At 35.9% G+C, this 12851-nt stretch overlaps 1 protein-coding gene across 1 annotated transcript in view; it reads right to left on the bottom strand.

The window, feature by feature from the left end:
• The window catches only part of LOC150093024 (ras and EF-hand domain-containing protein-like), a 261389-nt gene that overhangs the window by 163236 nt on the left and 85302 nt on the right, over positions 1-12851 (bottom strand). Inside the window, exon 6 of the mRNA XM_090413512.1 lies at positions 2818-3020. Coding sequence (XP_090269638.1) covers positions 2818-3020 — 203 coding nt within the window. The remainder of the gene's footprint in view (positions 1-2817; positions 3021-12851) is intronic.

Below are 12851 nucleotides of genomic sequence, written 5' to 3'. Positions count from 1 at the left end.
AAGCGTGAATTTCAAGACCAGTATTCATCCCTGTTGATTACCATGCACAGATTTAGTCAGCTGTTTATGGAGATGAGGAGGTGGTGAAGATCAAGAGAAAAAGCTGTGACAGGTGTATGAAAATTGACTGAAGGTGTGTAGGTTACAGTTTAGTTGACAGGTAGAATGTGGACATGATAGAAATTTATAAGTTACTAAAAAATTCTATAAGATTGATACAAAAAAAATTTCAATATATGACAAATAGAGAGACAGCTAGGGGTCACCCCTGGAAGGTTATTTGCAAGTGTAGTTAGTAAGGGTGTACTTACTAGGTTTTTAACTTGGAGAGTGGTGGGTGAGTGGAACTGATCACCAGACATAGAATTATCGGGTTATCAGAGGGAAATTAGCAAAGAAGGCCAAAGGAGATATCCTAAAGATGTTTTTTTGCTTTGTAGCAAGTAAGAAGAAGAAGAAGCTATAAGAAAATTACGAATGGATAACTTTAATCGTTAATAATAGTAAGTGAACAGAAGCAAAATAAATATCTAAGGTAGGTATTGGAAACGGTATAGAATTTAGAAATGGGTGGATATGAATATGCTACTCTATGATAAACAGCATGGCTTTATAAAATTGGATCCTGACTTAATAATTTATTCATATTTTATAATAAAGTGACAACTGAGTTTAATAAGGGATATATCATGATACTACTGTATTTTCCAAAGAGATATGATAGAATACTACACAGAAAACTATTGCATAAGTTGGAACAAATGGGAATGGATATGAGACTGATGGTGAGGTGGTGGTTGTAGGGGAGGGGAATGACTAACAGATCCCAGAAAGGAGTAGATGGTAGAACAGAATCCAAGAAAATGAGAGCAACTAGTGAACTGCCTCAGAGCTCTATACTAGGTCCACTACTGTTTAAGTTGCATATTAATGATATATAGAATGATTTAAGAGAGGGAAATAGTTAATAAAAATGATATAGAGATCCTGCAGGATGACTCAAATAAACTGGCAGTGGGAGTAAAGGATAATCACTGCATCAGTTTAATGCAGTTATTCACTTTAGGGTGAAAGGATTACAATAGAGATAGAGAGGCTTTTATCCCTCTTTATAAGGCTATAATACTGTCACATGTTGTTTATTATGCACAAATTTGGTCATTATGTTATTATTATTATGGACAGACTGGTTGTTCTGCACAAATCTAACGTGAAGAACATCAGGATTCAAATCCAGTTTAGCAAGCAGTGCAATATCTACAAATCACAGGATTCAGTGGAACAAAACAAGTGTTACACAAAAGTTATTTTCTTTTGGAAGGACTGTACAAAGAAAGCTGTGAAGCACATATTCACAATCCAAACAAAATCTAAACAAAAATGATTGCCTATAACTTTCTCAATTTTGGAAAGTTATACTGACTAATACTTACCATTCCTGTGTTCCTTAATTTGTAATTAATTTTTTGTTTATATTTAAAAATAATGTATTATTATTATTATTATTATTCAGGCCTCCATGGAGTCAAAAGACTCATCGTGGGAGGTCCTTCCTAAGAACATAAAGTCAGTCAAGACTCATCGAGGGGAGGTCCCCCCTAAGAAACACAAAGTCTATCATACCACTCCTTAAAATGCATTGACCGTTCTCGCTTTCACCATTCCATCGGGCAATGCATTCCACGGTTCAACCACCCTCCATGCAAAGAAACCACTCCTCACCCTCTTGCCCACATTTATTAACTAAATTATTTTACTGTGATTGATTTTGGATATCTACTAATGGAGATGGAGCTATTCTCCTGCAGTCAAGTGTGCACATAATATCACACACTTTCAATTGAATAATTATTTTTTCTCTTTTTTGTGTTTTCCTATAATTGTATTGAGAATGGTTATGAAACTGAGCCAAAAAATTTTACCAATAAAGACATTTAGATTAAACATACATGATTCTGGTAATAATATTTTATGATAAATTCTTTCTCTTATGTCTCCATTTTCAGAACAATTCAACCTATGTCTTTAGTATCACATGCCACTTACCACTTTCTACAACTTATCAACTGCAAATGACAAGATATCACCTTCTAGACTGAATAGTGTTAATATACAAATTAAACAACAAGGGTGAACCCTGTGATATAAAGGAAATCCTATAACATTGATACAACTTTGGTCATCCTCCTTCTTTTAGACTGTATCTCCATACATCTGATAACTATCAGTCAGCCACTCTCCTATCCATGTTACAAGTTTATCTTGGGATTTTGAAAATAACTTGGCAAAATCCAGAGTATCATGGTATATCCCTTCTCCTTATTCAACTTTGCAGTTATCACTCTATTAAAGAACACAGTGACACTGACCTTTAATGAAACTATGCAGTCCACTGTAGAGAATCCTTATGCTGAGTGTCAACTTTTAGATGTGATTCCTAACCAGCCTCTCCAGCACCTACATAAACCCACCATCAGCCCTACCTCCATTTTTGAATAATGAAATTATTTTGCTTTCCTTCCACTGAATAGGAATCATAATATTGTTATGATTCCCAATTCTATACCTAAGACTGCTTGACTAATACCACTTTTATTTATTTATTTTTTTTTTTTCAGAAAATTTCAATAAAATATTGCAAATATCCAAATACAGGCTTTTTATCTAAGTTTTTATTTTTACTTTATGACCTGATTAATAAATATTACTCTCAGAAATTTTTGTGTGTAAATTTATTGTGGGATTTAGATGGTTGGTTTCATTAGCATTTAGTAAAATGCCACAACATTATATATAAAAAAATATACTGTAACTCACGAATCCAACTCCTGACATTTTCCTTCATACAATGCTCGAAGCTGAAGTAATTCACTCTGCATGAGGGCAACATTTGTTTGTGTATCAAGAAGAGACATGCGAAGTTGTCGATTTTCTTTAAAGGCTTGCTCCACCTTTGTCCTAACTTCATGAAGCTTATCATGTTCTGTATAATGATGGTGAAGTTTCAACCATGACTCTACCTGAAAATAGAATTTTATTATTATTATTATTACTGTACTACCTACTACTGGACCATCATGAGGTTTTTCTAGGCCTGTTTTCCCTTAGAAACCATTATTTACATGCTTCAAAATAGATATTTGTGGTTTGTTATAAAAAGTAATGTGATGCTATGGTTCAATACAGAGTACTGATATCATGGTTTTCCAAGAAGATTCAAACAAGCTTGATTACACAGACAGATGAGAGGGCTATCAGTTTACTATAACTGTGTTAACATCTATACCACTTTAATACTGAATTGCATGTAGGATCTAAGAGTGATATATGGATAAGAAATTGACATTTATAGGATCTATTATAAGAGTTGTAAAAGCATTAAGCAGGATAATTGATGAAGAAATCGCTGATAATTTGAAATAGGCATATTGTTGTTTCAATATAAATCCTTAATTAGAACACATCTGAAATGATGACTATGCAACACATCATGTTGTATAGTCACCAGGTTTTCATAATGATGAAGTGACTCAAATTGGATTCAGAAAAGAATGGCATTATTATTACTATCTAGTCATCTCTATGGACTCCTGGAGAGACCCACATTAAGTATTATTCATACAATACCTATTTGCCTATCATATCTTAAAATCAAGTCTTGATTTTTATGAAGAGTTCCATATAAGTAAACAATCCTAGATTCCTTCAGAGTTTTTCAAGCAGATTCCTTAAAACAATGTGCTAAAACACTGAATTCAATATATGGCATAGTAACCATAATCCTATGTGTGATCTCTGGCAATATGACAAGTATATAACTTGACCTATCTGTTTTTTATTATTAAAATCACTACAGTGTTTGTGATCCCTAAATTCATAACTTCTCCCATTTACAAGAATGTAAAGCTTTTTACAGGAAAAAAAAATTTCATAGGTAGTTAGGTATATTTGAAAAGAAGTGCTATAATTACAATTACTTGGATGTTCCAACATAAAAATGTGCACAAATTCACATGGAGAGAAGAGGCTAGGAATAAGAAAAGTCTCATTGACTATGTTATTGTTGATAGTGATGTTTTCTCCCTGGTGCAGGACACCAGAGTGTACAGAGGATTTGAAATTGGAAGTGATCACTATTTAGTCTTGAGTAGGATAAAATTGAATTTCATATTGAAAAGAATAACATGTAAGAAAGTTTTAAAGCGAATAAAAGTTGAGCAGCTCTCAGATGTGAACTGTAGACTAAAATACAGAAATATTATTGAAAAGAAAACGAAAGAGTTTGAGAACAGGAATCAAACCTTGGAGATTCAGTGGCAAACTCTGAAGGAAACATTGATTGATTCTGCCAGAGAGGCATGTGGTGAGGTTGTGTGCAAGGATAAAAAAATCAGAACTCCCTGGTGGACACAGGAAGTTAAAGAGGCAGTGAAGGAAAAGAAGAAAGCATATCAAAAGTTCCTGGCAAATAAGTCAGCTTTTACTCTTACAGAATACAGAGACAAATGTAAGAAAGCTAAACAGTGTGTAAAACTAGCTAAACAAAAGTCATGGGAGGACTTTGGCAAGAATATAGAAAATAAATATCAAGAAGGTGGCAAAATATTCTGGAGGTTGTTGAAGAAGCTTAGGAATGGAGGAAAGAGTGATGTAAAAGGAATTAGAGATGATAAAGGTGAAATAAAAACAGGAGAAAAAGATATCCTTGAAGTATGGAGTAATTAGTTTGAAAAACTGCTAAATGAAACAAGCAGTGATGACAGCACAGTGATAAAAAACACTGACCAGGCATGCAGTCAGGAATACATATCCATACTTGAAGTAGAAAAAGCCATCAAAGGCTTGAAATGTGGAAAGGCAGCAGGAGTAGATGATATTCGACCAGAAATGCTGAAGTATGGTGGTATAAGAGTCTTACAGTGGCTGCACTGCATAGTTCAGAAAGCCTGGACAGAGGGACGAATTCCCAATGATTGGAGTAGAGCTCTCATAGTACCCATATATAAAAAGGGAAATAAAACTGAATGTGAGAATTACAGATGTATTTCCCTACTGAGTGTTCCTGGCAAGATCTATGCAAGTATACTTGAGAAGCGGTTGAGAAGAATTGTGGAAGAAAAGCTTGATGAAGAACAAGCTGGATTCAGGCCAAATAGAGGCTGTCAGGATCAGATCTTCACTTTACGACAAATAGTCGAGAAAGAATGGGAATATAACAAAGATCTGTATTTAAGTTTTGTCGATTTGGAAAAGGCATATGACAAGGTGCCAAGAGAGAAGCTATTCCATACGCTGCAGTTATATGGTGTCAATGGGGCATTATATCAAGCAATACTGCGTCTTTATTTGAGTTGTGAGTCAGCAGTTAGAATTGAAGGAAGTACAGGAAGATTGTTTAATGTTAAATCTGGTGTGAGACAAGGATGTACATTATCCCCTCTGTTATTCATTATCTATATGGATCACATTATGAAGGAATGTGGTATTAAACCTGATATCAAAATTGGAGATGTTAATGTCAGCTCTTTGCTTTATGCGGATGATGTTATACTTCTAAATAAATCCGCTACAAGTCTGCAAGATTCTCTGACTAAATTGAATAGCTGTTGTAATAGATATGGTATGAAGGTCAGCAATAAAAAGACAAAGACAATGAAAATAGGCAGAATCATTGAAAATGTCAACTGTGTTGTGAATGGAGAACCTGTGGAACAAGTAAAACATTTCAGCTACTTAGGCACAATTTTTACTGAAGATGGTAAACTAAATATAGAAATAGACAACAGAATCAGCAAAGCTGGTATCGTGGGAAGTCAATTGAATAAATTAATATGGAATAAAAAAGAAATTAGTCGGAACACTAAATTAGCTGTATACAAGACTGTGTTCAAACCAATTTTAACTTATGGATCTGAGAGCTGGGTCAGAAGTAAAACACTTGACCAAAGACTAGAGACCGCAGATATGAGAGTCCTGAGAAAGATTAGAGGCATGAATAGATGGCATCAATGGTAATATCATATTAAAAATGAGGATATTAGGAAAGAACTTGACATTGTCAGCATCCAGGAATGCGTTAGCAGAGCAAATCTCAGATGGTATGGTCACTTAAATAGAATGGGAGAGGAAAGATTAGCAAAACAAGTGTTCTCTGCCAGGTTGGCAGGAAAATGATCCAGAGGAAGACCAAGATATAGGTGGATTGATACGGTACAAAGTGCCTTAGACGATAGAAATATAAGATCTGATAATGTTGGAGTCTTGACAAGTAACAGACTGATTTGGAGGAAAATTGTAGATAGGAAGTTAGTAATGATGTAATTTTTTCATGTAGTACTGTCATATCCTGTACACCCCTTGAGGGTACATGGCAGGAATTTGATGATGATGATGATGGAGGCAATGGTGTAGATTGGTCTGTGAGTAATGCCACCATTTAAATCTTTTAATAAAAAGCTATGAGAGTAATAAACAATATGCAAGAAAAGAAGAAAGCATATCAAAAGTTCCTAGAAAGAAAGTCAGCATGTGCTCCGAGAAAATACAGAGAAAAATGTAAGAAAGCAAAGTAGTGTGTAAAAGTAGCTAAACAAAAGTCAACAGTAAGAACAGAGAATATCAGAAAGTTAGCAGAATGTTCTGGAGGCTCTTGGGAAAAAAAAAAAGCTTGGAAATGGCAAAAGAGTGTTGTAATAAGCAGGTCATCTCTTCACATTTGTGGGACCCAGAGCAAGAGTACATACAATGGAGATCCATATGTTTAAACATTTAAGTTATAAATCAAGCTAACAAACTTTTAAATAGAATGTTCTATCTTCCTACCTTGACAAATATTCCTTCACAACAACAAAATCAAAAAAGGTGTAAAGATGTTTTTGTTTTATTATTAATGAAAGTCGGCAAAAATATCAAAGATGACTGAATTAATTATTACCGTGCATGTCTTAATGATGTCAGCAATATTATTATTATTATTATTATTATTATCCAGGCCTCCTGGAGTCAAAAGACTCATCATGGGAGGTCGTTCTTAGGAAACACAAAGTTTATCATACCACTCCTTGAACTCATTGATTGTTCGTGCTCTAACCACTCTCTCAGGCCATGCATTTCACAGTTCAACCACCCTCCAAGCAAAGAAACCACTCCTCACCCTCCTGCTCACAGCTTCGTTTCATAACTTCCAGGGATGGCCCCTTGTCATCGCTCCTTCCCACCGTTCCACCAAGTGAAAGAACTCCTCAATTTCTATCCTGTAACTGTCTCAACAGTATAAAAAAAGTCTTGATCATATTACCTCACCTTCTTCTATCCATCAAACCTTAACTGACATTGTACAGTCCTGAAACCATCTTTGTTATCTGTCTCTGTACCCTTTCCACAGTTAATTTATCCCCTTCAAATCCTGGGGAGGACCAAATTTGAGAACAATAGTCTAAGTGTGGTCTGATCAGGGTCTTATATGATGGAATGATAACTCTTTTATTTCTGCAGGTCAGCATCCTTCTCAGTATTGCAGCAATCCTCTGGGAGCATACCTTCGCCACCTTTGTAATATGCTCCCTGAATTTCAGTTTTTCCATCAATCATCATCCCCAGATCTCTTGTCTCCCCTACTTCCTCCAGTATAGCTCCTCCATTCAAGTATACATCCTCTCATCGATGGATCCCAAACTTCAAGATTTTACATTTTGCTGCATTAAACCAAAATCCCCATTCATTTGCCCATCTGTCTGCAGGGCTGCCACATCTGCACTATACTGATAACCCTTCTCAGCTTCACATCATCCGCAAACAACTGAATATCCCCTTGCAATCCACTGACAATGTCATTGATATAAAGGTTGAACAATACTGAGTATTGTTTTGAGCCCCACTTGTAACCTTCTGCTTCCTTGATATTGCCCCACCATACACAACTCTCTGATACCTATCAGACAGCCAATCCTGAATCCATTTGACTAACACAACATTTAAACTGTGCTGCAACTTAAATATCAGTTTATCATATGGCACCCTGTCAAATGGCTTCACAAAATCCAAAAAAATGGCATTATATGCCTTTTCCTCATCAACTGCTCTTGTAACTTTATTATAAAAGGCAATCATATTACTAAAGCAAGAGTGTTCCTTAACAAATCCATGTTGATTCTCACAAATAACATTATCCTCATCTGCCCAACGCTGTATATAGTCCCTCACTAATTTCTCCAAAACCTTAACAACTACTGATGATACACAAACTGGCTTATAATTAGACACTTCCAGTCTACACCCTTGTGCAGCGCCACTATCTTACCTTCCTTCCATTCCTTGGGTACCTTTCCTGCAGCCAGACTTTTATTTCAATGAGTAATAAAATGGATATACATAATTTATAAAGTATTATGGCAATAAAATTTATTTTTCTTTCCTTCATCTCAGCAAAATCACTAATTACATCTTTATAATCAAGATTTTCACGTACTTTGTGTTCTGTTGAGTGTAATACCAAATTATACAACCTTTCAAGATAAGAAACATTCAAGATATGATGATATTTGCTTGGTTGAGTATATCATCCTTAACAATTATTTTATGCAGATATGACTGAGAATATTTCCTTTTTTTATATCTTATTGAATAAATTTATACTTTTATGTTTGTGGTATGTGGGACCCTCTAAAGCACCAAGCTCAGGGGAGGGGCTACCCTCTTGCCCTGATCTACAGGCACCCCCTGTTAAGAGGAATTATCAATGATAAGGGTTAAGTAAAAAGAAGATAAGGATATTCTTGATGTCTGGAGTAATTACTTTGAAAGATTATTAAATGAAACATAAAATGACAGAAAAGTTAAAGAAAATATTCAAGAGAATGAAATCATGAATACATATCACTACGTGAGGAAGAATGAGCCAAGAAAACCTGAAATATGGAATGGGGCAGTGGAGTATATCAGATCCGACAAGAAATGTTGATTTAAGGTGTACAGTGGAACCTTGGTTGTCGAACATAATTCGTTCCTAAAGGCTGTTCGGAAGCAGATTTGTTTGAAAACTGAAACCATTTTCCCATAAGAATATAAAGTAAAGTGGATTAATCCATTCCGAAACCCTAGATGATTGCTTATTTAACTCTGTATAACAGTACTTCATGCATAAAATTGTATACACAAACAATGAAAATGCATAGAATCTTACACAATAAATAGATAACTAATTAATTAACTAAATAAGTAAATATAGACGAAAATCGATCTCCTCTTTATTTTTGAGTATTGTACAGATCATTGATTTCGCCATACTGAACTGCATAGCAAGATCCGAGGTACAAACGCCATTTTCATGTTTGGATATGATTTCTTTTTTTCACCTCTATCGTGGTTCTAACAACTTTTCTTTTCGCTTTGCTGCTATCACCATCCTTCTTCGGCCCCATGATGGCTTATTTATTAATTATAAAAATAAACAACAAAACACAAAGAAAATCAAGAAAAGACACTGCAAATTCGAGCAGGTGTCTGCACTGAGAGGAGGCTACAGTGTGACTAACGCTCTCCCACTGTAATCTCAGCCCACGGAGCACGTGGTTGCCAGTTTGCTGTTTGAGAACCGAGATTCTATTTAAATTATACATATTTGGTCGTTTTATAAGAGAAATACAATTTTATTAATACAGACCAGTTTACAATAAAACATTTATTAAAACCTACCAGTTTCGCCAGCAAACTGTCTGGCTTTTTCAAGGCGTTTACGGAGATATGAAAGCTAGTAAATGCAAATTAAAAGGAACATAAAAAACGTTGTAAACCAACTAGTAGCTATGGTTGCACGTTTCGCGTGAGAGAGAGGACTTATTGTTCTTATTCATTATCACGCATGCGTGTTTGTTGTAGACGTGTAATGTGATTACTGGCTAGCTGTAGTTCAGATTGATTGAGAGAGAGGATCAAGCTTTTCCATGAACTGTTTAGAATTACACCCTGATTTCTGTTGAGGTTTCTGCCGGTTATTGACACTATTGTGGCTTCCTTAAATACACGGTGCCTGTAGTCGTCATCGAGATATGGCATGGAGCTGTTTTGCCAATCTATTATGTGGTTAGACGTACAGAAATGATGTGCTAAGCCGAAAGAGATGCTTCTTTTGTGGTTTACATCACCAACATGTTCTTTTTGTCTAATTTCTAAACTTCGTGAAGTTTGTCTGATGTAGGCAAGACCACAGGAGCAGGGAATGTAATATACTCCTGGATATTTGTAGAACGGAACTTTATCTTTTGGGGATCCTAAAACTTATCTGATGTTGGTGGTTGGTTTGAAGATCACTCTGATGTTGTGGGCTCTTAGTATTCTTGCTATTTGATAAGAAATTGACTTGATGAAAGGTATCACTACAGTAGAAATGTGCTGACAGTAGGATTCTTCTTGTCTGGGGTTGTCATTGTATAGATATTTTTTGATGATGTTTTGAGGGTATCCATTTTGTGATAATGTGTTGGCTATTAGTGAGAGTTCATTCTGTGTATCCTCCTCTTCTGATATAAACTTTTTGGCTCTGTTTCAACATGTGGATAATACTCAGTTTGTGTGTCTTGTGATGATTTGAAGTATAATGAAGATATCTTGAAGTATCTGTGGGCTTTTTGTAAATGGATAATTTGACACTGTTAGGTTGTTTTTTTATCAAGATATCTAAAAAATGCAGTTGGTTGTTGTTTTCTACTTCCAGAGTGAATTTTATCTTGCTATGTATTGAGTTGATTTTATCCACAAACGATTTTAGGTTGTCTAAGCTGTCTTGCATTACGATGAATATATCATCCACATATCTCCACCATGTAGATGGTCTCAGAGAGATTGCAGAGAGAATTTCTTTTTCAAGTTTTTCCATGAAAAGGTCTGCACAAGATGGTGATAGTGGGCTTCCCATTGCTAGGCCTTCTAATTGTTGGTATATGGTGTTGTTAACCTTGAAGAAATTAGAAATTCTCTTTCCTCTAGACATCACACAGATGTTTAGACACTGCCTTCAATCTAATTTCTTCAAGGTTAACAGTGGCTGCACTGTGTATTTCAAAGCCTGTTCAGAGAGTCAAATGACAAATGAAAAGTAGAGCTTTCACAATATCCATCTATTAAAAAAGAACAAGCTGGATTCAGAACAAACAGGGATTTTCACTATAACATTGATAACTGAAGGACAAATATCAGGAGGTTATTGAAGAAAGTGGAAGATAACAGTATAGTGGGAAAGGCTGTTAGTCTGTCTGTCTCAACGCATCATTGTCATCATACCTTGGCAACACACTTGGCATCACACTTGCCAACACACTTGACAAGACAGACCAGAATCGAGACTGGTATGCTAGTGGAGCTGTGTGAGGAGAAGGGAGTACAGTTTGTGGATATATGGCATATAGCCAGCCTGGTTGGCTGAGTGGTTAACATATCTACTCTCCAGCCAAAAGGCTGCAGGTTCGAATCCTGCCTTGGGAATGGATGTTTATGATTGTCTGTGGAAATACTAGTGGTGGTAGGCAGTAGATGGCATTGATGTAGTTGCGGTTAGTTGTAGTTGGTGGAGAGTTGTAGAGTAGGTGCCCTCCTTCGATGAGTCTTTGAACTCCCTGAAGGTGTTACATAATAAATAAATAAATAAATAAATATATATACATATATATATTTGGGGGAAGAATGGAATTATACAGAGATGACAGTTTGCATCTGAATGGCTTCTGAGTGAATGCATTGTGGAAATTGTTGCTAGATGGAAGTGCAGTGTGTGTGTGTGTGTGATGCAAGCAAGAGATCAGAAGAAATTGAAAGATGAAGAGAGAATGGGAATGCAAGAGAAACAGGGAAATGGGGGGGGGAGCCTGAGTGGACAGGGAAACATGACATAGGGAGAGTGGATGGATGTTGGAAATATTAATGAATGTATGTATGAGAAGATGATCAGCACAGAAATGGAATATATGGGAATATGAGTGGGATAGTTGAAACTGAGTAGATATGTGGGGTAAGGAGTGATAAAGGTGATTGGGCAAGAGAATCACAACAAATCACAACAAACAAGTGGCTTGGGTGGAACTGGTTATAAACCTAAAAGCAAACTGCTCTGTTTATTTACAAATGCCATTAGTACCAGAAATAAGGAAGATGAAATGGTTTCACTGATTGAGTTTATTCACCCCAAAATTGTTGGAATAAGTGAAACATGACTGAATGAAGATGATATCCTAACAGAAATAGAAATGGAAGGAAGAATAATCATAGAAAGGACAAGAGGGGAGGAGGAGTACTGCTGATGATAACAGGAGAATGAAATCCACATAAGGTAGACATGAAGGAGGGAAATATGAGGCGGTGTGGTGTGAAGCAGAGGTTGACAGAAAGACATAGTTAGTTGGATGTTGCTATAGGGTAGCAAATGTTTGTTGAGGATGGAGATGAAGAAATGTATTAACAATTTGGGTTAGCAAACATAGGAAGGATGATCATTATGGGCAATTTTACTTATAACAATATAGACTGGACTGAAGAGATAGCATTTGTGAATAAGGAAAACGAGTTTCTCGAGTTCTTGAGAGACAACTATCTCAGGCAGCATGTAAAGGAGGGCACGTGAGTATCAAGAGTTTTAGATCTGATCATTTCATCAGAGGATGTAATTATGAGTGGGTTTTCACGCTTTCCTCAAGTTGGTGAGTGATCATGAAGTGATCATCTGGGTTGCAGCTAGTCATATGCAGACCTCTGTTAGGAAAGGATATATGTGGAAATACAATGCTGGTGATTATGACAATCTTTGGAGACTGCTTGTAGCTATAGTATTCAGCGAGATGAGGAACTGAGCAATAAGGAAATAA

This window comes from Typopeltis vanoorti, chromosome 24, assembly GCF_054136105.1.
Source record: "Typopeltis vanoorti isolate ZY-2024b chromosome 24, IOZ_Tvanoo_1.0, whole genome shotgun sequence".
NCBI classification, from domain to species: Eukaryota; Metazoa; Arthropoda; class Arachnida; order Uropygi; family Thelyphonidae; genus Typopeltis; species Typopeltis vanoorti.
Note: the sequence above shows the minus strand (reverse complement) of the source record. Positions and strands in the feature narration are given on the sequence as shown.